This window comes from Phycomyces blakesleeanus (genome assembly GCF_001638985.1).
Source record: "Phycomyces blakesleeanus NRRL 1555(-) unplaced genomic scaffold PHYBLscaffold_4, whole genome shotgun sequence".
NCBI lineage: Eukaryota > Fungi > Mucoromycota > Mucoromycetes > Mucorales > Phycomycetaceae > Phycomyces > Phycomyces blakesleeanus.
The window spans coordinates 2,227,271-2,253,727 of record NW_017265137.1 but is presented as its reverse complement, the minus strand read 5'-3'; the positions used below and the strand labels follow the sequence as shown (position 1 = coordinate 2,253,727).

Here is a 26,457-nt window from a genome sequence, read left to right as displayed (position 1 = left end):
TATTCGATGTAATCAAAGAGTCCAAGTATTGTAATCCAAAGTCTGGTACTTGAGACCCATTGAGGGTTTTATTTAATTGCTAGAGAGACTCTCATGTGAGCTTGGCTTAAATTAAAAGCACCCAATCTAAAGAAGACAAAGGAAAAGAAGACACTACACACACACACATACAAAATGCAACATAAACAAAGCGGTTTTATTTTGAAGGGTTGCGGTACCTGAATTAAGGTATATTTATTTACATTTCCAAAATGTGTCAACCCTTTACTCATTCTCAAAATGGCCAGCCTTCAAAGATCCTTGTTCCTATTGACCAGCCAATGCAGATCCATGCCCATGCGCAGCCTGGGTCTTGTTAGACACTACACAAGTGAAGCTACTGGTAAGTTGTACTCAATAATATAGACTTACAATTCTATTTTCTTCTATATATATTTAATTATCATTTTAGTTCATTCACATTCAAATTCACATTCACATTCGTAGAATCCCTTCTCGATCAACTCAAGCAGGATCGCAAGACCTTGATGCGTGAGAAGAAGCAGCCTGACCTCAACGTTGTCAAGAGTGTCTTGAGTGACTACACTTATTATATCAAGTCACCAAACGCTGTCCCCGGTCAGAGCGAGAATGCTTCCGTTCTGTCGGTCCTCCAGAAGGGCATCAAGCGTCGCCAAGACTCTGTAGCCCAGTATGCTGCTGGCGGACGACCTGAGTTGGCCGAGCAAGAACAAGCCGAATTGGCTGTATTGCAGCGTTACTTGCCTGCCCAGATGTCTGCCGAAGAAATCGAAAGCCATGTACGTGCCTTGGTGGCTGAAATCGGTGCAACCACAGCACGCGATATGGGCAAGGTTATGAAGGCATGGACTATTGATGCTTCCAAGGCCGATAAGAAGACAGTGAGCGATATGGTCAAGAAGGTTCTTGGTGCATAAATACATACATACATAGATACATACATATGTATATATTATATTATATTATTGTCATTATCATGTTTAATTAAAATAAAATAAAATAAAATAGAAGAATAATATAAATATATATATGTAAGTGAGTGTGTAGGTGAGTTTGGGTGAGTGTATGTTTAAGTATTTGTGGGTGGGTATTTGAGTGTAAGAAAACTAAGAGCTAGAGTGAGAGGGGGAGGTTGTGCATGTGCATGTACATGTGCGTAAAAGAATATATATATATATATATATTTTCTTAAGCAAAAGGCTTTTGACCAACTACAGTATTGGCATAGGTGTGGAAGTTGCTCTCCTTCATAGACTTCTCAAGCTCGGTGATAAAGGCGTCATACTCATTTTCTGGGATATTGAGGAAGGGACCGAAAACATCTCTCATGATATCGGCAAAGTGGCACCAATCCCAGTTCCATTCAGCTGCAGCCTTACTGTCATCACCCTGGTTCACACTTTTGCATATCTTTTGAACGATTTCGAGACCTTCGTTAGCCATAAGATCAGAAATGTGGGCTCCAATAAAAGGATCCTGGTTACGAAGCTGGCAAAACTTTTGAACTATTGAATGAATTGGTAAGAAAAATGATGGTGATAATGAGAAATCCAAGTCTGTAGAGCCCAGATTCTACTACTACTACTACTACTTTATCTTATTGGTCAACTTACCTGTCTGAACCATCAAAAGAGAAGCACCCTCGCCACTGTCCTAAAAGTTTTTTTTTTTACATATACATATTGATAGAATTAATCAGCAAATTTATTTCTATCGATATTTTTTATAGGATTTAAAGCTGTGGTGGTTACATACTTTGTAATTGGCCTCTGCAATCTGAAGAAGTCCTCCGGGCTTAATTACTCGGATGCACTCCTTGATTACGAGGGGCCATTCAGGGATAGTGAAAGCAGCAACCATCTGGCGGATCTGAATGAAATCAAAGCTGTTGTCCTCCAAGGGAAGACCCTCGAGAACATTTGCAATCAAAAAGTTTGCGTTTGGAGGGCGGATATTCTGAGGGAAGATGTTGCTCATATCGATACCAGTAACTTCACAGTTGGGGTGTTCAGTAGCAACATCCTTTAATTACAATACACCAAAAGAGAAAGGAAAAGGAAGAAAAATGGTTATTATTATTTTTTAAAAAAAAGGTGTAAAGTTAAATAAATAAAATACAATTTAATTGGTTGATTGATTGATCAAATTTATAGATCAAGAAAATAATTAACTCACCAGTACCCAGGTACCTGGGCCACAGCCAATATCGAGAATCTTGACACCTTTCTCCAAGTCAAGGATTTCCATAGCCTTGGTCAAGATGTTTCCACCGACTACCTCCTTGATGGCAAAATGCTCCTGTAATAATTAAATACATTTAAAGATAAATAAATGAATGCCCTCCAAAAAAAAACCAACAAATAAAAAACCCAAAAAAAAATCCAAAATATAGAAAGTGGCTTTTTTTTTTGGTTTTTTTTTATTTTATTTTATTTATTTATTTTTATTTTTTTTGGAGTAACTTTTATAAATGATTTCTATTATGTAGATTTTGTAGCTCTTTTATGTGTATTTCATTATACTTACACCCATCAGACGGTCTTGCTCACTTCTATCACTGGCAAGCCAGTATGATGATGAAGGAACATTATGGTATTTTGACTCAGAAGAAACATTGCTGGTTTCCGAATCGGAAATCAGGGTAGAAAGCTTTCGCGAAGTAGAGTTTGAGCGGAACTTGCGAGATATTTGGGCGCCCATATCACTAGAAGGTTCAATATAAGAAGCTGTTGTGGATATATTTCTTCTTCTTATTCTTATTCTTCTTTCTCTTCTTCAGTAGTTTCACTTACTTGAACTTATCGTTTGCGTTATCTGATGCCATTAATGTTAGATACGTCGAGGGTTAAAAGTTTGTGGGAAAATAAAATAAATAATTCAAGAATCTAAAAGAAAATAAAAATTATAGAAACTGAAAGAGATAAAGAACAAGAAGAGGGATTGCTGTTAATGGATGATGATAGGAAAGAAAGAATAAAGCTTGTCTTGCAAAGATTAAATAGATGTATTTATGCCTGCAATTCTTTTTTTTTTATATATATATATTTTATTTTTTGTGTGATTCTTGGCTTCTTGTAATATCTTCTTGTTGTAACATAAATGATAGTTCTAATTACCCTTGTTCTGAAGATCAAACGATATTTTAGAGAAAAAGAAGGTTTGCTTAGTTTTGGGCGGTTATTTTATTTTTAATTAAGAAGAAAATACCCCAAAGATATTGGCTATGCTGGTGTTTAGCAGCTATTGGTTAATACGCCAAAGAAAAAGGCTTGAGCAGATGCGTGCTGTCATACAAGAGGTAGTACATGAGTCAATGAATTAAATATGGCAGTACTACCACAGATATGTAATACAGACATGTTTTGTATTTGACATAACGCATCTCTATTTCTTATTTTTTTCTTCTTTCTCTCTCCCATTTGGTAATTAGCTTAAAGCGGAATACCACTCTAAGAGTCAAAGAGGGAAAAAGAATGCAAATCACTAAGAGTAACTACTAGTAATTGTAACCGGGAATTTTTTTAAATATATATATATATATATGTATATATGTATATATGTATATATGTATGTATTTCATTACAACTGTATAATATAACCAGAATAGATCACTACCAAAACCTTGTAGTCTAAAAAAAAAAAGAGAAGACCGGATATTATTACTCGTAAAGATAACACAGTGCTCTGAATAGTGGTCTGAGCCTTTTTCAAGGTAACCCACTCTAAATATCCTAAAGATTAAATATGGATACACACACACACGGACATATATATATATATATATGTGTGTGTATTATCTAGTAATTTATTCATTATTCTCTTCAATGCTTGAACCTCAATATACATATATAATTCTAATGGTGTTTCCTTGAATATCACAAGTACAAGATATATATATATATATATACTTGATACTAATTTACTAGAAAGCCAAGAAGATGATAATAAGAACAAGAAAGTTAAAATAAAGCTTATACCCATTACACATAAAAAAATACTAGTTCCGGAATCAATGAGAGTTTAGTAAGTTTTGTTGAGCTAGTCTGTAAAACCCACACACAAGAATCACTTTAATTCATATAAGTTTCACACCAGCTTGCACCTGTTGAAAATTATCCGCAAATTTTCCCCTCCAAGAGATAGACTTCGACTAGAAAATTGAAACAAATTGAAATAAAAATAATCTCGGAAAGCCAAAATCTGAAAATGGAGTACATATTTTGACCTTTATATGAATATTTCTTCTCGACATCTGTTTTGATTACAGCAGGTCTCTTATTACCTTTTTTATATGTCAGTAGTACAGTGTATGAGCATTACACTTGTCTTGTATTGGTTTTATGTTCATTACATCTGAATACTTCTCTCTCTCTATATTATATATATGTATATATTATTTCTCTTTCTACAAAAAATAAAAAGACTATATCCATTGGCTCCTACTAGTCCTGTCATAATCTTGCTTTTTAGTGAAAATCAAAAATGGCTGAGCCCACAAATGCTGTATTGAGTCAATGTTACCTCGCTTCTGTTTTCTTAAATAAAACAATAACCAAAAATAAGACAAGAGTCTTAATATTATTGTTATTATCATAGTAGAGTAATTTTTTTTGTACACATTTGTGTTCATGTCAAATCTAAGACCTTGGGTCTTCTTTTTGTGCTATAGAATTGGAACAAATCAAAACCAAAGTAAAATCATAAAAGAGCAGAGTCGAGAATTCATTACAACAAGGGCATGGTGATTATACTTAAGCGTCTATACTTCCAGATAAGTTGCTTGTGTTAGGGCAAGATTTATATAAATATACAAAGTATATCTTCTTTCTTAAAAAAGAAAACGCGTATAAACGTACTTTAGTTCTCACAGAGACAAAAAAATCTTTAAAAAAAGCAATACAGACTTTCACCCAAGTTCAAGTCCAAATTCAATTCAATAGCCAATATATATATATATGTGTGTGTGTGTTGGGAGAGAAATAAAGATCTATGCACATAATTACTTCTTTAATGATTTGATAACCAAAGAAAAAAAAAGTCTTCATCTTCTACTCTTTTATACATATATTTTACAGTTGAATAGATTAACATAACAAGACTAAATAATTTTATTTACTGCCAAGGCAGATTGGCTACAGCTGTATATAGCCTGGGTACATGCTTATATGCTTACATGCGTACATACATACATGCGTGCGTGTGTCTCGGTCTGTGAGCGCGCATGTGTATAGATGTACATGTGTATGGGTGTGTATATATACGGGTTTAAAAAATACCACTTGGACACAAGGCTTTCTTTTAAAAATAGGCATTTTTTTTTACTATCAGACGTAAAAAAAAATGTTGGAAGAAGAAAAGAAAAAAAAACTTGACAGATTATAAGTATATAATAATAATGTACATATCTATATATGTGCATATATACAGTCCGTAATTGTTCAATTACAAATAAGCTCGGAAAGCTACCAAGTTAGATAATTGTTACCAGAAAAGAAAGAACCTTTCCCACCATATCAAAATAATAAAAGAAAATACATCTTGTTTTCTCAATGATAGTATTTTGTTGTGCCATAGTTTTATTTTTTATGCTGGATATATAGCCATTATGTAGTACCTGTGATTGGCAGTATCTGTAAACAAAATACTAAACAAGAATTGATCATTCACAATACCCAACAAAAAGGGAGTGACATAGTGTATATTTACTAGGCGACAAGAATAAATCGAATAAAATGCATCAAATTGCTAACAGATAACCTCTTGCTTTCTCTCTCGCTTAGTATTTGTAGGTTTTGTATGCTTTTCAGGCATTGAAGAAACAAATAAAAAAAAAAGACCCACTGAGATTGTAATAGAGTTGTTTTCAGATAATTAATGGTACATAAATCTCATTCTTCAGAGGCACAACAGAAATCAAAAGGTTACCCCATTGTTCCTTGGGGTCACTAACTTGGTTTTTCTTATGTATCTTACTATTGTGCCCGAGAATGTTTTTTATTGGCATACGAAACAGGTTTTTGATACGACTTAATACTTTGTGTGTGTTTATCACTAGCCAATCAGTATCAGAGCCTTTTAAAGGTATCTACGCACACTCATACACTTGTAAATTATAAACATAAAGAAGTGTACTTTATTATTCATGTTTTTTTTTCAATAATACAGATACATAAATTACAAATAGTAGTAGTAGTAGTAGTAGTAGTAGTAGTAGTAGTAGTAGTAGTAGTAGTAGTAGTAGTATTAATATGGTCTGTGCACATGGTTATTGCGCAAACTAAAACCAATAATTTTCTTTAAAGTGGAGTTTAATACTGATGGTGCCTATAATGATAGTACTGAGCAGTACGTGCAGCTTGAAAGGCCAAAACCTCAAAGGTGGTTCTATTTTTATTCTTATTCTTATTCTTATTCTTATAGCATTTAACACTTTGTGTATGTATAGCATACATAAGCACCCAAGTATAACAAAGAAGAAGAAGAGACAATGATTGAACAAAAAATCTACATGTTGAATAAATAGGTAGTTCAGTTATACCAACAAGACAGATAATTATCAAGTACCAAGTGCCTAGTGCTTTGCTTTAGTATTTAGATCTTAATGAGAGAGAAAACCAATAAAGAAACACATCATTATATATAACTTGAGTATATTTAACTCTTGTAAGTAATTTGATGATAAGATACTTATTTCTTGGGATACTTGTAATCATCAGATAGTCATAAGATATGGAATGCATATCACTAAATAATAGTAAAGCAACAACAAAGCAATTTGATTTTTTTAATAAATAAATACATGGTTAATAGTAAAGAGAAACGATCTGATAAAATCACCAAAGATACCAAAGTTGATATCTGTAAAGTCATGAAGTAATGGAGTCATGTAATATGTTTCACTTTTGACAAAATACATAGAAAGAGTTATATATATCAATGATCTCATATAGAGCTGTCTTTTATTTATTTTCTTGCTGCATGCAGTAGTCGTAGTCGTAGTCCTAGTAAAAGTATGTAATGCATTGATTTGAATCTAAATCTAAATCTAAATCTAAATCCAAAGGCGCCCAACCTTTACTCCAAGTAAATCAGACTTAAAAACAAAACAAAACAAAACAAAACAAAACAAAAGCCAAATCATTATACATTAGTACTTTTTCCAGAGATTATGTCACTTTACCTCCTGTGTCCTATCACCTTCTTTTGTTTTTGATTTTTCTCGTTGTTTCTTTGTATCGTAATCGTTCTCCTTTACATATAATTATATTACGACTTATGTTCTCATGTTTTTATTACCCAACCTCAGTCAGTAGATGTTGCATAGTTCCGTGTTTTATTTGTTTTATGACGATATTCTCAATGGTCAGCTCAAAGAGACGCATATGATATTTAACAAGGAAAGATATAATTTCTCTTTATTTTTAGACAGAGTATAACAGCCACACCAAGACTACTAGTTACTTTTTATTAAATTCAAGCTTATATAATCATTTATAGATTCTTCAGATATTTTTATGCATTTCTTCGGCTAGATCAAGTTTTAAAGTATACAATTGCGGTTGATAGGCCGTATATATGCTAAGGATTGATTTTGACAGGAGTTAGGGCATTTCTTTATATTTCTATTAACAAGTAAAAGAACAGAGATCTTCCCGGACCCTGAAAAAATTATAAATAAAATTTAAAGCTTTTATACTCTTATGGTATAGACCTGCCGGCAAAAAAAATATTTTACCCGGCTGTCTGGAATTGATATATATGTTTCTTGCCAAGTGAACGGATCAGATGAAACCAAGCTTGTCTTTACTGTCATTTAATCATATATTTTATATATATATAAATCATTATCTTATTGTTAACCCATTACCCTGGGTAGATAAAGTAATTTAAGGCTAGACTGAACATTCGACATTTCTTTAGATAGAATGATACCAAAGAAAACACTTAGTTTTTTTGGGGGGTTTTGAGTTGAATGCGTATATGTTTAACATGACCGGATATTTAAATCCTTTTATGGAAAGAAAAAAATAAAAAGATAAAGAGAAGCAAATGAACCTTCTGTGAGCTCCAGTTGTCTTGGCTGTGACTACTCTAACAAGAGCCATTGATTGGTGAGCATATTTTGAAGACTAAAATAAAATAAAATAAAAAACCAATATGCCTTTATAGTGTTTTTATGTCTGCTTGATTATTGAACCAGACGTAATGTTGTGCTGCGTAGTTTGAGTGAATAAATCATTTAAAAAAAAACATCTTCTGCCCGTGTATTTTGTACGGAAGGGAAGCCAAGAAAACTTCTAAAAGGTCTTGTCTGCCAAGTTATTTTTATATATATATATATGACTGCTCATCTTTGTCCATATATAAAGCTCATTTTATTTCTTATTTTAAATAAAAATAAAATAAAAACTTGATACTCTTTTCTTTCACACGTCACTTTATTTTTGTTTTTTTTTGTACAAAGGCACACATACTTCTTCATTTTTGTTATCATTATCTTACTTACCTTAGCAGCAACTTAATATGGGCGGTGGACCAACTCCTTATACTGTGCAATACAACAATGCACCCCTTCCAGTCTCTCAACCAGGATACAGCACTCGTCCTCAGACCTATGTTCGACCATCAGAGCAATTCTACACCAATTACTACCCACAGAATAATAACAACTACCCACAACAACAACAACCACAGCAGGGTTATCCACAGCAACAAGGTTACCCACAGCAACAAGGTTACCCACAGCAACAAACCTATCCACAACACCAAGTTTATCCACAGCAGCAGCCCTACGCACAGCAGCAGCAGTCTTACCCTCCACAACAGGCCTATCCTCAGCAACAGGGCTCCTCACATTATACTTACCCATACCAACCACAACAACCTCACTTACAATTCCAACCCTCCCAACCATGGCCTCCCACACCACGTCCCTACATAGGACAACCCTCCCAGCCACAGCCTTTACCGCGACAACCATCCCCAAAACCAGTCTCACCACGACAAAGCTACTCACAACCAACCTACTCAGAACGTAGATACTTGCAACAAACCTATCCACAACGCCCCCCTCTTCCTCCAGTCCCATCAAGTTATATCTATGGTCCCTCAAGAGCCAGTGTCTCACCACCGCCAGGCGGTAGAGTAAGACTTATATATGCAAAGTCTGGGTTTTATTTGAGACCAAACGATCCCCATGACAAACAAACATCGATCCACGGTTTCTTTGCAATTGTCACGAAGGATATGGTAAGAAAGATAATACAGTAGAGTAAAAGATGATCTTATCGGAGTACAAATAGATCGCATAAATAATAAATCAATAAATCAATCAATCAATCAATCACTCAATCAACTAATTAATTAATTAATATTTTTGTTTTTACTTTAATTATCAGGATAATGTTCAGCTAGTGTTGACATGGATTCCAGAACATTTAATCAGTACCTCGGATATTGGGTGCTTCACAAGCTTAGATGGAGTGCTGGCTTCAGATACAAACTTCCCCTTGGTCGAACTTGATTTAAAACACCATCAGATGACAGTAGTTGGAGTCAGTCACGTTTATTCATTGTTTATGCGCCCTCCTTCAACGTCAGAACAAGGCTCTATAGTGATCACAACACGTAGAGGAGACGTACTAAAGACACTGTGGTACGAGTCACAAAACCCCTCCTACTGGCCAGGGTACGACATTACGGATATCCTTGGTGCATTCGCGCGTATTGAAAGAGACCCCGAAGAAGAACACACAATACGCGTCTTGTTGCCTGGTGAAACTCTTTCTAGACTAGAAGAAACTAGTGAAACAAGTTCAGTGTCCTATGTACAGCCTCAAACACAACAATGGACAGTGATGGAACAGTTGGCCAGAGTCACACAGATGTCACGGAATACGGCAGCCCAACTTATGGAACTCCCACTGGCGCGACACATCGCACCTCTCTTGTCACCTAGTCTACACACCTTTGCACACAACGGTACAGTCAAGACCACCTTGAGCGAATACAGTGTGGCGGGCCATTACCTGAATCAATGGTGAGTGAATCTGATTAGTGACATATATGGCTATATAAAATTCAGGGATTTTGTGTGCATATATATATATGAAAGAAAAAAGTAAAAGCAAACTTAAACTTAAACCTTGCTATTTGTTCTAGTCAACCTCAAGAACCACTCAGAGAAAAATGGTCTCGTATGGACGACCCAGATGGTTTATTAGCTGACAGACCAGAACTCACAGAGGTAATAATCACAATAATGACAACGACAAAAACATATTATATTTATCTTTTAAAAACAATAATCATAGCCACTGCCTGTAATTAAGCGACCTGACCCTGTTGCACCAGAAACATGGATTGATCTGTTCGATGGCGAAGGAAAACTCAAAGTATCTGAATCCAAAGTACGTGGGATAATCTTCAATGCCGGACTTCATCCAGACGTTCGCATTGAAGCATGGAAGTTCTTATTGGGTATCTACCCATGGGAATCCACTTTTGATGAACGAGAGGCCATTCGAAGAAGTAAAACGTAAGCTGATTCATAAAAAAAAACATATTCATTTTTTTTTCGATTTTACTGTACTGTACTGTACTGTACTGTACTGTACTGTAATGTACTGCACTGTAATGAACTATATTACACTACATTACACTACACTGTACATAAATTCTTTTTTTTTCATTTATATTCTTTTAAGAAATTAACATTAATGATCCCTCCCCCTCCTTTTCTCTCTATATATTTATCCCCTTTGGTTGTAATAGTGAAGAGTATCATGAGATCAAAGCCAGGTGGTTTAACGACATGGATGCAAGGAGTACAAAAGAATTTTTAGATGAAAAGCATCGGATAGGTAAGGATTTCTTGGCAAATTTATCAGCAGCAAAATTTACTTCATATATGCATTCATTCATATATATATATATATTCTTTGTCACTTTATATATATATATATATATATATATATATTTATAATAATTTCTTTTTTTTTCCTTTCGACAGATAAAGATGTTCACCGAACTGACCGGACAATCGATTTCTTTGAAGGAGATGATCTACCTAACCCGGACCCTGACATGAGTGTGGGAACAAATGCCAACCTAGAGATCATGAAAGATATATTGGTCACCTACAATTTCTACAATCCCGACCTTGGTTACGTCCAAGGCATGTCAGATCTCTGTGCTCCTCTGTTTGTAGCAATGGGAAACGAAGCCATGGCGTTTTGGGTATTTGCCAAGTTTATGGACAGAATGGTAACTATCAATCAAATACACTCGTCTTCTTCATCTATTCTTTGTCTACATACATACATGTATCATAAATACTAAACCAAAAACAAAAAAAAACAAAAAACTTGGGGATTTGACTAGAAATCCAACTTTCTGGTTGACCAAACTGGTATGCACGGCCAGTTGAAAACTCTGGACAGTTTAATTCGATTTATGGATCCCGAGCTTTACAAGCATTTTGAGCAAACCGAAACAGCAAACCTCTTCTTTTGTTTCCGGTGGTTGTTGGTCTGGTTCAAGCGTGAATTTCAATGGGAAGATGTTATTCTTTTATGGGAGGTAAGAAAACCACATTAATCTATTCTCTATAAAACATTCAAACAACTTCCTTTTTTTATTAATGTCTTTCATTTAGGTACTCTGGACTGACCACCTGTCAAATCAATTTATAATGTTTGTTGCCTTGGCAGTATTGGATGAGCGCAGAGATATTATTCTTAAAGAAATGACACAGTTTGATGAACTACTCAAGGTTTGTTATCATTTTATTGTATTACAAAAAAAAAGACTAATTGTATATTTCTCCTTTGGGATATTGAAAAATAAATAAATTTAGTATATCAATGATCTCTCTGGTACTATTAATCTCAAGAGTACCCTAGAGCGGGCTCAGGTGCTCTTTGAACAGTTCCGGCGCCAAGTCAAGGCTATGGATAACAAGAAGCTTGAACTCGACGAACAGTTGACACAAACTAGAGGCTGGAATGAACGTCAAGAACGTGCAAAGATCCAGGCGTCTATTGAAAAGCTCTGTCTCGATGACAATCTGAGGAACCTCCTGAAAGCGTTTGCTTAAAAATGGTCAAATTCCCTTCCTCTGCGGAGATTAAAATATAGCAAGCCTTTAACCACTGTTATTTTTTCATTTTCCTTTCTCTACTTCTGTCTGTCTGTCTGTCTTTTTTTTATTTACTTGTTTAACATGGACCGAAATACAACAGGTCTTTATGATACGCTTGGACTACAGAAGAATTGTACACCTGAGGAAATTAAAAAGGTTGACATTTAATACACCATTCATTCCATTCAATACATGTATATAAAACAATAAGACTTACAATTCGCGTATACACACCTACATAAACACTGCACTACAAATAACACACATACATTACAAATACAAATACAAATACAAATAATAATAAAACCAACCAAAAATAAAAATATATAATATAAAATCAAATAAAGGCCTATCGACGTCTTGCTCTTCGCTACCACCCTGACAAAAACCCTGGAAGTACTGATCAGGTAAGAAAAAATATATCTATATATATATATATATAAGCTCTAGGTGTCAATACTTACAATCTTCTTCAGTTCAAGAACATTAGTCATGCCTACGAGGCAAGTCTCTTTTCGCTCTATATCTCAAACTTGGCAACAATGACAGACCACAAGTCTCTACAAGACAGCTTTTTTTTTTATTTTTATATTTATTGTAAAGCTTTTATTTTTTTTATATTTATTTTTAATAGGTACTTGGCGATGAACAAAAGCGCCGAGTTTACGATCGACATGGAGAACTGGGTCTTCAAATGATGGGTACAGTAGCAAGCCCATTATTTGACCCCGAGATTGAGAGTATGCTCTGCGCCGCCTTCAGCCTTCTGTCACTTGTTTTAGCCCTGTTTATTATTTTCTTTGCTTTTCTGACTGTTCGGATCGATGGAATTACCCAGTGGGGCTGGGCTGTGGTCTGGATTCCGCTCTGGATTATAGATGTGATTGGTTGTTTTGTTTCCTTTCAACAGGTCCTCAGAGGATTCTCAAAGGCAGAAGACGACGAAGACGATAGCGAGTACGACCAAGACGACGAGGAACGTAGAGAACGGCGGCGACATTCATCGGAAGAAAGCCAGGACGGAGAAAGAAAAAAGGCATCCCGAAGAAGAATTCGGGTGATGGGCCGTCTGCTGCACTTTGTGTACTGGTTACTGCTTGTCATCTTCCAAGTCTTTATTGTCGTTCGTCTGGATAATACGGTAGATTGGTCAGCTGCGGCAGTATTTGCTCCTTATTTTGCTCTAGAGGGAATACATTTCCTATTGAATTCCTTTGAACTCTTCATGGCCGTACTTGCCTATCGACGCATGAACCCAAATGAGCCTCTCAGTCTAAAAACCATATCTAGCCTGGTATTTAAGCAGTACTGGTTCTTTGTGCTCCGACTCATCTGGTTTATCCTGATGGCTTTGAGAATCGACCAAACAATCACTTGTTCTTGGGCAGTTGTCTTTATCCCTCTCTATTTGGTCGGTCTCAAGTATGCAGTCCAACTCTGGTTGAACTACCGCATGTATTCCCATCTACCCCAACCAGAGATTGCCAGACAAGGCAAGGCAACTACTATGGTAGCCATGGCTGGATTTGTTATTGTGGGCACCTTATTCTACGCTTTGGTCGGTTTGATCGCTAAACGTCTTGACGGCTCTGAATCTATCAAGATGTCACATGTGTTTGTACCGATCTTTATTGTCCTAGTAAGTTTTCATTTTCTATATTTATCTTTCAATTGTGTGATGTGATATGATATTGCTGAGCCTTATTTACTTACTCTTATTTGTGTGTGTGAAATCATATTCATATTTATAATCATATAGTCTTTCTTGATTTGTTGTACTGGCTGCTGTCTTCCTTGTATGCTTTTTCTTTCATCTGTAACGGACCTCGAAGATCCTGAACAGCAACAGCAACTGGTGGATCCTAACAGAAGGATAACACAGTCTGGTGAGGCATCCTATCAAAACAGCGAGTATTCTACTCGTACATAATTGTTATTATTCAATGTATGTGTCTACACAAACCTTTATTTTTTTCTTTCATAACATTATATATATATATATATATCTATATATATATATCTACCTGTACTTCTACAATACTTTCTTCTTCTTTACCAATCTACCATAAAGTGGAAAGGTTCATTTTCCATAGTAATACTCTTCATTCTCTATTCTCTATTCTTTCATTCCTTTTCATAATACAAACAAGATACTTGCTACAATTTTTAATAAAAATAACAACAACAACAACAACAATAACAAAGAACAAAGAAAATTTAACAATTCAAAGACATTGCAAGAGCTCTAATTCAGCTTCTTGTTCTTGGATCTGGCGAGCCTGACCTGTATCCTCACCAACTTCTCTGATATCGATCAAAAAATCGCGCAAATCTGTCTGGAATCTTGAAAGATCTCCACTGTACTCAAACATACCCATCACCAAAACGTCAATTTGGTCTCTAGAATAATAGCAGTAAAATGGCATAATATGTCAGTTATTTTTTGTTTTTGTTTTGCTTTCTTTCTTTACTTTATTATTATTTTGTTTTCTTTAATATTTCCTATATAGTAATATTTGTTAAACTTACTTTTGCAAAAGTGGAAAAGCCTCACAGAGTAATTGCTGCGCATATTCTTGAAGAAATTCGGTATTTGACATTAATGGGTTCTCGACTGTACTGGGATCAAACAAACGGGTGTAGATTTCTCCTTCTTGAACAAGTCCCAGCATTGTTGCGAGTATTTGGCTTTGATAGTTGAACCCTAGTTTTCATTTTATTTTATTGTTGTTGTTATTGTTTGAAAAACGCGAGACTTGTAATACCAACGGAGCACTAATGGGTAATAGAAAAGGATAAAAGAAAAAGAAAAAGAAAAGTAACCTACCATTCATGTGGTCAGGGTCCACCAGAACACTAATTATTTCACGAAGTATCCGGACATAGAATGCGCTATAAAAGTCGCTGGCTTGATCTTCGTCTTCCAACTGACTCACATTGTGAATGAGATCTAAACATGTCTGGAGTGCGACTTGAGATACGTCGCGAATCGTATGCTTTGTACCCCACAATATACTGTCAATGAACAGCTGAAAGGTAGCAGGAGGTCCCGTCAAAAGCTCTATTTAACAACATTAGAGTATATATTTTTTAATGAAAAAAATGACTTAAAGTAAAGATGTCTGTTGTGCCTGTTTAATTTTATTGTATTACCTGTCAGACACTTGCGATTTAACACACGTAAAAGTCGATAAAATCCATGCCGGTGTTCAGGAAAATCCACAAAATTCTGACTAATCATTTCCAGGGTAGGCTTGAATACAGTATTATAAGTGGCTTCCAACAAGCCTGGCCACAGGTCATTCTATTGAAAGAAACTGAATAATCGTTCATAGCTGTAAAACCGCACATAATTGTAATCGTAGCCGTAGTATTAGATGAATAATAAAAAAGAAAATAAAAAAATAAATATACCTTCATTTTCTCAAAAACGCTTGTCATGACATCCAAGACACCTGGTTCGCGAAGAGCCGCCAAAGATTGGTCATAATCTTCCATAATCACATTTAGCAATTCGGAAAGCAGACTGTTATTATCTTCTTCGATTTTTTCGCTGGCTACCATAAACTTTTCCACCAGCTGAAGTATTTCTGATTTTATTCGACGTAGGGATCGCACAACCTGTCCATCTTATCATATCATCAAATTATGAAGAGCATGTTCATAATCAGCATATTAAGTAATTGAGCACAAGTAAGGCACAGCTGTCAAAAGTTTAATAAAAATATATATAAAAAATGTAGTTTACCTTGGACTGGAGCAATTTTAATACGATCACTCGCAGATTTGTAAGTAATGATCAGCCGAGGAATAATAAACTGTAACTGTATCAAGTAGCCAGGTCCAACAGAAGAACATGCCGACGTGTTAATCTTGAGGATATTCAGTAAAGCCTTGAGAGTACCAGGGGACTCTAATGCTTCTGGAGAAGTAACAAATTGTTGCAAAGCAGCTTCATACTTTTTTTTAAATACAAAAAATAATATCAGGATTAGAGTCGCATTGTTTTTACATTAGGCTTAATTTTACAATATAACTTACTGTTTCGTTTGGCAATCTCATCCATGGGCCGATTAATTGCTTTTGATAGTCAATAGGTGCAGCAGACACTACATGGCCAATTGACTCGTATATAATGCACACCTATTTTAATTATCCGTTTATGGATATAAGTAAATATACACACCTATATACAATCATATTGACTCTAGAAGCAATGTTTCATTACCTGGCCAGGATCCAGGTCAGATGTGATTCCTTGTACATCCATCACAAATGACTCTAGCATGGGAGGTTGTCCATTTGGCTGAACTACAGATAGTTCACGAAGACATCCTTGGCAAATTTTCAAAAAAGCATCACATGCCATCTCTCTCACACTGACTTGCGGGTCGTGCAGATACTTCAGAATCATCCCCATGACAAGCACCAAGAAGTCCCAATGGGACTTTAAGAAACGAGGGTACTGTTCTGCTAAATACAAAATACACGATGCAACTACACATGCTTGGTCTTTGTTGTGCGCGCTGGCATTCAAAAGATTTACCAAGGATTGTGTAAACCTCACCAAAATCCTTTCTTCGACATTTTCATCCATCGAACTAGACATGGCACCTACAGACCAGCACAGCTTGTACATGTTTGACCATGACCACTGGTCTGTGTTTAGCTGAACATTACAAATTATTAGAGTTGTATGTTTATGAGTCAATATTTCTTTATGGTTTATTTATATTATATATATATATATATATATATATATATACAATTTTAATTTATTTTTTTCAAAAAAAAAAGAAACGTACCAAACGAGCCAAATTTTCACAAATTATTTGTTCAGTTAGATTCATGTCCAGTGCTGTGAGTAAACCAAAGACTTGACGCATAGATTTGTGCAGGGCAGTCAAGTCACTTTGCTTAACAAATTCACATTCAATGTCTCCTTGCTCATCCGTAACAACCAGAATCTAACCAAAACAATAAATACATGTAAGAAGAAGAAATTTACAAATTAAATATCTCTCCTATTTTTGCCTTTTTCTTTTCTTTCCTTTGATAGATACTATTATGGCTTGAATATATCAATATAAATATTTACCTCATCTGGTTGAGCCATGTTTTCAATTAGAATTGAACGTAGTTCTTTGAGAATCTCAGCATATAATGTATGCTGCATTCTTAAAGGAGTAATGCTAGTGCTTCGACTAGCTTGCTCGCTTATTTCATACACCTTGTTTATTTTAAAGAAAAGGAAACGTTTGATTAGTATTCATTTCTTCTTAAAAATTATCAATACAAAGGATCCCAAATAATTAAACAAAAACAAAACCGCGTACCATTTTACCCCAGTATTCCAAGCAAATCTTTAAGATCTCTCGCTCAGGTACCCGAGTCAATTGAAGCAAGTATTGGTGGGATTCAACTGCCATCGATTTAATCGATTGACTTTCCAATAACTATATCATTTATTTATAATATTAGCTTTTTTCCCTATTACTTGTATATATATTTGGTTGTTTGAACTTTTACTATCATCCATACCGTAGAATATTTCGATAGAAATGTGGTGAGAAACAATGCCAAGTCCTGAACAAGTTCTTGGTCATATCTATCTGCTGTTTCATATAATACTGCGATATCTATATATGTATTCTAAAATTGTTATCAATCCATTCCAGCTGAAAAATCAGTTCTCCCCCCCCTTTATCTATATATATCTCTGTTTTAATTGGCTCACCCGAAGTAAAGGGAATGATCTGACTGATCACTTTCATTACAGATTCATAAATTTGAGTGAGTTTTTGATGGTACCGGGGTGAAACCTCAATTCCAACAATTTCTGTAAAGCACTTTAACGCCATGTTACGCTGATCTTTCTCTTCTAGTAACTAGTCAATATAGATAAAGATTTAAAAGTATCAATTATAATTACAATTACAATTACAATTAAGCTGTCATCATTAACAAGCACATGAATATTCTTTATTTCTAGATTTGGTTACCTTTGATTGGAGGGCTTCTATCAAATCGCTTTCAAAAATAAATCGCATAGGGATCCAGCTGAGAATTCTTTGGAGTGTCTCGAGAGTAGCCAAGGCTAGACTAGATGAGGCTGCTTTACTTGCCAAAACCTGCCGACAGAGCGTGAAGACTACGCCAAACTCGTCAACCATCTGGTGTTTGAGTTTCTTCATCTTTGTCTGGGTCATATGGTCCCCAGAGAAATCAAAGACCTCTTCACTTTGTTGTAGTTGTATAAATGAGTTTCTAGTAGCTGTGTTATGATTGGCGTATTGTCTAACCTAAGCAGCTTGAGTATCTTCATGTTGTTTTCGCACAGGCTGAGATTTGTCTTGCTTGATTCGATAATTTCAGGAATAAATCCAGCCCAATGCTGAGGCCATTCTTTTTTGAGGATCTAAAAATATAAATAGTAGTCAAAAGAAGATTGTATGATATGATAGGGATATACCTGCACCAAAACAACATTGAGCTTGTTGATAAACGTCTTTTCAGGCCCATCTTTGGGCTTATCAGATGATAGGTCAACGATGATCTTTACAATATAATTGCGAATTCCTAACAATGAATGTTTGTAAGCCTAAAATAGAGACAAAGAGACAAAGGCAGATAAAAAAGATACACCGAAAACAATTCATATAATTTCTTCTTCTTTACCCAATCGTTGATCTAATGGTAAAGTATTCCATCGAACGACCACAAAGCTTTCGAGAATACAAAGTCCAATAAACTTGAATTTCACATATAAAAAATATGTATTTTTGTGTGAGAATACAAGATTTTCAATTGTCAAACAATAATCCTAGTTTTATGTATATATATATATGCATTTATGTGTGTATGTGTGTGTGTATAACCTTTGCATATAAACTTTGGGAGTTTTCCAAAATCTGATCAACAAGTTGCCATGAGTTTGGGTGGTTCTGGAACTGAGTCAAGATTTCCTGAGCATGTTGTCTCTACAGTACATCACGAATTCAATTCAATTCAATTCAATTTATTTCATTTCAAAAGGTAGTTTTTTTTTATGCAATATAGAGTATGTACCATGGCTGTGTTGCCATTGTAGAATGCGTCAACTGTGCGATCCAGCTCGCCAACATCGAATGGGCCATTAAAGTTTATAAGAAGCTATTGACATGGTTTTAATGAAGAGCTCTAATTGACTCAGGTATCATTTACATTCTCACTCATTCTAAACTAGAGATAGAGTATACGCGACACTTCAAGTTTGAAGCCAAAATCGGTCTTTGATTTTATTTTATTTTTAAAAGAAAAAAGAAAAAAAAAGAAAAAAAGAAATGAAATTTTTGAAACAATCAAATATACATAGAAAATTGTTGTAAAAAAAAACCCCCAAATTCAGCATTATGAAAGCAAATATATGAGAGATGCTCAGTCTTCTTAGGATCTGAAATTCGCTACACAAGCACAATTCTTTACTTTTAACATAAATGGCAATTTAGAGAAGTTATAGAATATTCTGCCACAAAGCCAAATCAAACCAAATCAAAGCAATGTAATGTAATGTAATGGTACTCTAATTTATATATATACTACAGCGATTCAATAAAAATATCATAAAGAGCAAATAAATCCACATATTTATATATTTATATATTTAATAAAAATAATTATTATTTGTCTATTATATTTTTGACTTTTGCACATCGGTTGAATGATTTAGTCTAACTTTCATTTTTCGAGCTTTTATAATTTTTTTAAGAAAAAAAAAGGGGGGGAGGGAGAGTGGGGGAGGCGGATTTTTTTTTCAAGCCACCCTGCAACAAGTGGAGTGAAAGAAGGTAAAAAAAAAGGGGGGGGGGGAGTAAGAGGAAGACCTGCTTTTTTTATTATTACCTTTTTAAGCGTACCTTGACATCTCATTAACAATGACAGGACGTACCGCCACTGGAGAAAACTCGAGCGAATACTCATTCAACAAGCACAGCACTGCACCAAACACAGAATCTAAGCCTCATCGCTGCAATGGTCATCTCGAAGATGTCCTTACTGGTGTGTCCAAATTACCAATGGATTTTGCCAAACCGTTCTCTGCTTTTCTGAGCTGTCTCAAGTCTAACCCAGGTAAATGATAGTCTAGTTATATATATATAAATGAATACACATATAAATACATACATAAATAATAGCTGGCGCCTTACAATTGCTATACAAAAAGGTCAAGAACCTTCTAGATATGTCCCTGCTAAGCCAGAGGAGCCGTGATAATACATTGTATACATATGCTTTTATATATATAAAGAACAAAAAAAAGACTTCAAAAATAGAAACACAATATACCAAACCTTGGTTTTCTTGAACTTGGCTCTTATTGGTTGAATTGGCATTTTTTCATGTGCTGTTGTGTACTCTATCCTATGCCAAGTCTGTTGACTAGAAGAGCTAGATCCAGTTAAAAATAAAGATTGTGCATGTTGGGCTTACACCCTGTCGAATTGTGCTCAAAGCCATTAAACTAACAGGCTCCTCAAAAGTATCCAAATATCTAACTATCTATATATATATATACATACATACGTACATGCACATCCAAGATACACCTACACATATACATGTGTATTATATTATATAATAATTATAAGAATTAAAATAATATATTTGATATCCAGCCTTATTCTTCTTTCTCTATTCATTATATCCATTATGAAATTACCAAACACTTTCAGTCAACTTCCTACCCTCTCCTCCGAGACAATGTATCTATATGTTGCCGAGGATCGATTTGTCTTCACCAGAGGCAAAAATATTCTCGAGATCGCTTTTGAGGGTCAACTGATGACCAGATTAGGTAGAAGAAGAAAAAAGAAAAGGAAAAAGGAACAGATTCATCTGCCATGTTCTGCATAAAAAAAATACTAATTCTGCAATCTCAGACAATTATGAACCTTCAAAGGATGTCAGTATTTATGAAGTATATGGCATAGTCGGTATCATGGAAGGTGGTCTCGGTAAATAAGCCCCCCTCCCGAATAACAAATCAATAAAAAATAATAAAGAAATGAAGCTCTAACTCGGCTGATAGAAAAGTACCTTGTTGTCATTACACATGTCCAAACACGCGGTCTCATCTTTGGGAAACCTGTGTACTCAATCGAAAAGGTTGCTTGCCTAAGTTTCAATTCTACTAAAGCTAAAGATAGACTCAATGCCAAGGTAAATAAATAAACGATAATATCGATTAGATCAGAGTACCTCTTTTGTTATTGTTGTTTGGATGGGATTGAATTGACTGTAGGGCTTTATCTTTTTTAGGCCAAGGCTATTAGAACACCCGAAGATTCTGAGTCTGATGAAGAGTTCCCTGTAGAAACAATCAAATCTACAACTGACACAAAGACCGAGAATTTTACGCCGATCAAATTACCTCCTCCCGGATCAGGTCCTTTGACCTCACCCGATGGTACCAATATCCAACCACCTATCCTGCATCCCTCAAACTCATTGATCACTCGCCTAAAGAGATCTCTTGGAAAGAAAAAGAATGAAGAAAGACCAATTCTGAACGATGGAGTGGATGAAGAAGTAAATGAACCGATGGTGATCAAAGAAGAAGATATTGTGGAATCAAAGTCCGCCGAGGAAGATATATCTTTGACATGGACAACAAGTGAAGACACAGTTTTGGAAAATCGATTGCTGAGCCAAGTAACAGAACTCTTTGGACGTTCAATGTTTCTATTCTCCTATGATCTCGGTAAGAATTGCACACAATAGAAGGGCTGGAAGTATGTTACTCATTAATCAATTATTACTATTATCATTTCATTACACACCTGTACATATATAGATATCACCAACAGCTTCCAAAAGACATATGAAAAAACCAAGGTCGAGCCTTCTTTACTTGACCTTCCACTTTATAAGCAGGTAAAATATTACTATTATTATTATTATTACTGTTATTTTTAAAACAATAGAATAAGAATAAATTAGGGGATGGCAAGGGCGTGTGCTGGTCTTGTTCACCAAGATCATAGGTATTAAATGTGCTTTGAATAAATAAAGGTTGAGAAACGGTTTTGGTGGAATGAACACATATCGCGTGATCTCATAAAGCAAAAGGTGAGTACAACAAGTGCATATAGCTGACTAATTGTATTTTGTATTAACCAAGTCAATTAGCTGGATGAATGGGTTTTACCGGTTATGCAAGGTGCAATGCAATTGGAACCCTGTGAAGTGGATGGGTACCCCTTTGATTTTGTATTGGTTTCTAGAAGAAGTCGCGAAAGAGCAGGTAAAAGTCATTGCCAAAGTTTAAATGAATTCATTTATTTATTGCTTATTTATTTATTTATTGATCAATGTGTCTTTATGTTTATTGTTTTGGGGTGGGGTGGGGTGGGGACTGATTTAGGTATGCGTTACCAGCGAAGAGGAATTAATGAACACGGTGAGGTTGCCAATTTTGTTGAAACAGAACAAATTGTCTTGTTCGAGGTAACAAAGTGCTTTATGTTTGAATAGTTATAAAGAAGTATAGGTTCTTGTTGGATCATATGATGCTAACTTCTATTTTAACTTTTACTTTACTTTACCTAAGAGAGAGGGAATTCAACATGTTGTTTCTTACATACAGACACGAGGTTCAAGTACGGTATCCCCTATTAAAAGTCAAGCCTACAATAGAGCTAACTTAACATTTGTGTAGTTCCTGTTTTCTGGAGTCAATCACCTTATAGCTTACACCCTGCCCCTACACTCGAACGTACTGAAGCCGAGAACGATGATGCTTTCAAAGCTCATTTCTGCAAACAAGAGAGTCTGTACGGAAAGCAAATTGCTGTCAACCTAACTGAGCTTAGTGGGCGCGAATCTATTGTCGGGCAAGAATATCGCAAGCACGTAGAACACCTTGGAGACCCTAATATAAAGTTGGTATATCGATTATAGAGAAACAAGAGCATTTGATATTAAGATTTGCGCCATTTTTTTTTACAGATATGTAGAGTTTGATTTTCATCGAGAGACAAAGGGTATGCGATTTGAGAACATCAGTAAGCTTAGTACAAGCCTTTCTGATGATCTGTCAAAGGTTGCGTAAGTAAGAGTTAGCTAAATGACCTTCTTCTTCTTTTTTGGTTGTTATTATTATTGCTGCTTATTATTGACACTGTTACTAGTTATTTCTGGGAAGCGGGTGAGCCTGGTGCTGAGACAGTATATTGCAAACAAACGGGTGTTTTCCGAACAGTATGTCCGAGTCCGTGGCAGATAGTGCACAAGAGAATCTAACGCTTCTTACTGTTTTTGTGTAGAATTGCATGGATTGTCTTGATCGTACTAATGTTGTTCAGGTAAGATACTTACAATACCACTATAAAAATATTCCAAATTATTGAGCCAACTCTTTCTTTCTTTTTTAGAGTGCCTTTGGACGCAGTGTATTGAATCTTCAGCTTATGCGTTTTGGAATCACTGAGTATCCAGATAAGGGTATCCGATTCTATGAAGAATTTGAGAAACGATTCAACAATGGTAAGATACAAGTCCTAGCTTTCGAAAGTATCTCACATGTATGATACTTGTTAGCATGGGCCAATAATGGAGATATGATTTCACGCATGTATGCTGGAACTAGTGCTCTCAAGGGTGATTTTACACGGTAATCTATTGAATTGATTTATATATATATATAAACAAATATTGAGTTTATTTTGTGTATTTTCTGGAAAATATATAGTACTGGAAAGCGCAATATTACCGGAATGATGAATGATGCATCCAACTCTTTGGCCCGTATGTACTTTAATACCGTCAAAGATTTTTGGAGACAGGCAACTGTAGACTTTGTGTTAGGTAAAGTAAATGCTCATGTAACCTGAGGATTTAATATATATAAAAAAGAACCTTTGGGTACTAACGAACAATGCAGGCTATCATAAGTTTGAGATCTTTAGACACGTACCCCAAGCTACTTTGATGTCAGCCGAGCCAGGTATCGAGAGACGATGGGCAAAAATCAGATCTGATGCTGGTAAGTCAAAAGAGGAAAATAAAGATCGTTGATCTAGACACTAAATAAGCTGCGTATAAATTACCTGCTTAATATATTATAATTGTTATTATTATTATTAACATCTTTATCTTAGTTGAAATCAGTAGTGAGATAGTTATTGCTGATGATGAAGTCAAGATTTCTGGATGGACATTATTGTCGCCTGTGGAAACACAAAAACGGTAAGTTTTCAATGTATTAGATTATAGTATGGATGTTGACTTATAAGGCTCTTAAAATCTTCAGGAACGCCAAGAAGTTTGAAGAAAAGGTTGTGCTCTTGACAGAAAAGGCTATCTATGTATGCAGTTACAACTACAATCTCGAAAAGGTTGTTCAGTTTAAGCGAATTAGCTTGGATACGATTATTCACCTCCAGATTGGAGAGTACATTCTTTCATCACTCTCACCGACTTCCAGACGACCTGATCAAAACTACGGATTTCTGCTATTCTACAGAGCAAACGGTGAGATCGTTCGATGGAACACTGGCAGTATACGCAATCAGAGTCTAGGAGATTTAAATATTGACTCCAACGAGACGAATTCTCGGGGCGATTCTGGAAGAAGACACGACAGTGATGACAACAGCTCAGATTCATCCGATAGTGATAGCGATGGAGATGATGGAAATGCATTTGTGGCATTCAAAGCCGTACGCTACAACGCACTAGGAGAGTTACCAGAAGACAAAGTATTGAATTGCCGGGACCAGGTCAGGAAGATCGTTTCTGAAATTGCAGATGCATGTGGACACAGTACAAAAGATGAACGATTTGTTGAACACAAGCCTATAATAAGGTAAGATATCTGAAAATGGGTTTTAACAAAGCATTGTGTCTAGTAATCGACTAATCATATTATATATGTATATACAATAGTCTTGAACAAGCTGAAAAAACCGACGGCATATTTAAAACAATGGGATATAAGATCAAGAAAGCCATCTGGATCTAGTTTAATATCTTGGATGAATTACAATATTTACCTCTTTCTTTAACTACATTAATCGACATCACTCCCCATTTCTCTGTATTTTTACATCCTCAATTATACATACAATCACCTACCAATAATTGTCAAGGACCGCTTTAAAGCTTACCAAAACGAAAAAAAAAACAAATATATATATAATTCTCTGCAATCGTATTAATATTTACTTTCTTTCGCGTGGTATTAAGTATCAATACAACATGGCAAAAAATAAGTGAGCGATTTTAGTAGGGGATTTTTGCAAGCCTTTTGGGGTTTAAGGGCTGTTTTAATGCCGAATTTTAATTCAGCACTTTCATATGATCGTGCAGCAGTATGCCTTTGGAATAATAATAATAATAATAATCTTACAAATGACCACCCCATCTATGACTGTGTAATAGTTACAAAGCATATCCTTCATTTCTGTCTATAGCATATTCATATAAACCTTTCTTATTTCTTCAAAACTTTCATCGAGTCCTTTTTGCTTCATTGTTAATAAGCTTTTTTTCTTCTGACAGAATGACTTTACTCAAATTTTTTCGAGTAAAATACGGTGCACCTTTTATTGTTGTTAGTGCTATTATTATTATTATTAAAAAGAATATGCATACAGTCAAAGTATTATACTCCAATATATATATAGTGTTGTGGGTGTGGGTTGAAAGGAGGAAAATTGACTGACCAAGATTTTCTTGGCAACCCAACCCAAACCAAACAAATGAATTACAAGTTCTAGCGTGGATTTCACCACAATTCTCTTGTTGCTGTGACTATTACATTATGGAATTCTTAATAAATTTCAGGTTGGTAATATGTATAACACAACTGACCACCAGAGCCACGAATAGGCCTGTGATTCATTCCTTTTCCTTTCCTTTTCCTTCTTTTGCTTGCTTGTTTGTTTATGATAGTTAAATAAAAACAGGGTATTATTAATTTTCAGTATATATTATACTTGATGGTAAAATAAAGACTATCAACTGTAGACAATCGATCAAAAAAAAATTAATAAGAAATAAAAAAAAAGGAACTAAACCTGAAGATTCTCAAATGTTAAATTTCACCTTGCGATTTCTTTAAACGTGTAAAAATGATTAAATAGCATATATTAATGCGTGCGTGTATGTGTGTCCCTGGGGTATTTTGGGGAGGGAAAGCATTCGTCACACAGACCCGGGACAAAAATAAAAAATAAAAAAAATAAAAAAATAAAGGGATGTCAGTGATCAAAAAAGAAAAATCATTTAATTTAAATTGACTTGACTTGAAGCAC

The 26,457-nt window shown here is 35.1% G+C and overlaps 7 protein-coding genes across 7 annotated transcripts; 5 read left to right on the top strand and 2 right to left on the bottom strand.

Moving 5' to 3' along the window:
- Positions 1-279: 279 nt before the first annotated feature.
- Positions 280-938, top strand: PHYBLDRAFT_141762 (hypothetical protein; the record flags this gene model as incomplete). The annotated part of the gene is made up of 2 exons (XM_018430662.1): positions 280-382; positions 487-938. The coding sequence occupies 2 exons, from the start codon at positions 280-282 to the stop codon at positions 936-938; spliced, it is 555 nt and encodes a 184-aa protein (XP_018295937.1).
- A 271-nt stretch (positions 939-1,209) lies between these two features.
- Positions 1,210-2,845, bottom strand: PHYBLDRAFT_141761 (hypothetical protein; the record flags this gene model as incomplete). The annotated part of the gene is made up of 6 exons (XM_018430661.1): positions 1,210-1,526; positions 1,635-1,674; positions 1,777-2,043; positions 2,197-2,319; positions 2,548-2,725; positions 2,814-2,845. 6 exons carry the CDS (start codon positions 2,843-2,845, stop codon positions 1,210-1,212), a joined length of 957 nt encoding a protein of 318 aa, XP_018295936.1.
- Positions 2,846-11,031: 8,186 nt separating this feature from the next.
- Positions 11,032-12,118, top strand: PHYBLDRAFT_108322 (hypothetical protein; the record flags this gene model as incomplete). The annotated part of the gene is made up of 4 exons (XM_018428042.1): positions 11,032-11,286; positions 11,404-11,601; positions 11,678-11,794; positions 11,879-12,118. Coding segments are annotated over 4 exons (810 nt in total), but the record flags the coding sequence as incomplete, so codon positions are not given.
- A 126-nt stretch (positions 12,119-12,244) lies between these two features.
- Positions 12,245-14,093, top strand: PHYBLDRAFT_141759 (hypothetical protein; the record flags this gene model as incomplete). The annotated part of the gene is made up of 4 exons (XM_018430660.1): positions 12,245-12,319; positions 12,511-12,570; positions 12,798-13,802; positions 13,923-14,093. 4 exons carry the CDS (start codon positions 12,245-12,247, stop codon positions 14,091-14,093), a joined length of 1,311 nt encoding a protein of 436 aa, XP_018295934.1.
- A 295-nt stretch (positions 14,094-14,388) lies between these two features.
- On the bottom strand, positions 14,389-19,378 carry PHYBLDRAFT_141758 (hypothetical protein; the record flags this gene model as incomplete). Its single annotated transcript, XM_018430659.1, has 20 exons — positions 14,389-14,563; positions 14,693-14,867; positions 14,991-15,224; positions 15,317-15,467; positions 15,578-15,792; positions 15,912-16,122; positions 16,205-16,306; positions 16,392-16,832; positions 16,969-17,130; positions 17,262-17,393; positions 17,500-17,619; positions 17,705-17,802; positions 17,901-18,051; positions 18,166-18,403; positions 18,466-18,581; positions 18,636-18,742; positions 18,842-18,914; positions 19,042-19,143; positions 19,232-19,315; positions 19,367-19,378. The coding sequence occupies 20 exons, from the start codon at positions 19,376-19,378 to the stop codon at positions 14,389-14,391; spliced, it is 3,099 nt and encodes a 1,032-aa protein (XP_018295933.1).
- Positions 19,379-20,076: 698 nt separating this feature from the next.
- PHYBLDRAFT_141757 (hypothetical protein) lies at positions 20,077-20,413 on the top strand (the record flags this gene model as incomplete). The annotated part of the gene is made up of 2 exons (XM_018430658.1): positions 20,077-20,272; positions 20,367-20,413. The coding sequence occupies 2 exons, from the start codon at positions 20,077-20,079 to the stop codon at positions 20,411-20,413; spliced, it is 243 nt and encodes an 80-aa protein (XP_018295932.1).
- A 256-nt stretch (positions 20,414-20,669) lies between these two features.
- PHYBLDRAFT_185667 (hypothetical protein) lies at positions 20,670-25,404 on the top strand. The gene is made up of 20 exons (XM_018439119.1): positions 20,670-20,996; positions 21,082-21,156; positions 21,231-21,361; positions 21,461-21,902; positions 21,996-22,075; positions 22,214-22,270; positions 22,331-22,445; positions 22,566-22,648; positions 22,752-22,821; positions 22,860-23,082; positions 23,150-23,248; positions 23,332-23,401; positions 23,467-23,505; positions 23,575-23,686; positions 23,741-23,813; positions 23,892-24,012; positions 24,056-24,185; positions 24,301-24,388; positions 24,453-25,007; positions 25,088-25,404. Exons 1-20 carry the CDS (start codon positions 20,852-20,854, stop codon positions 25,161-25,163), a joined length of 2,784 nt encoding a protein of 927 aa, XP_018295931.1. The 5' UTR covers positions 20,670-20,851; the 3' UTR covers positions 25,164-25,404.
- Positions 25,405-26,457: the final 1,053 nt, after the last annotated feature.

Coding starts and splice junctions, on each gene's coding strand:
- PHYBLDRAFT_185667 (XM_018439119.1), top strand. CDS start 20,852: ATGAAATTACCAAACACTTTCAGTCAACTTCCTACCCTCTCCTCCGAG. Junction 22,446..22,565: donor AAGAAGTCGCGAAAGAGCAG/GTAAAAGTCATT, acceptor GGACTGATTTAG/GTATGCGTTACCAGCGAAGA. Junction 24,389..24,452: donor CCTGTGGAAACACAAAAACG/GTAAGTTTTCAA, acceptor TAAAATCTTCAG/GAACGCCAAGAAGTTTGAAG.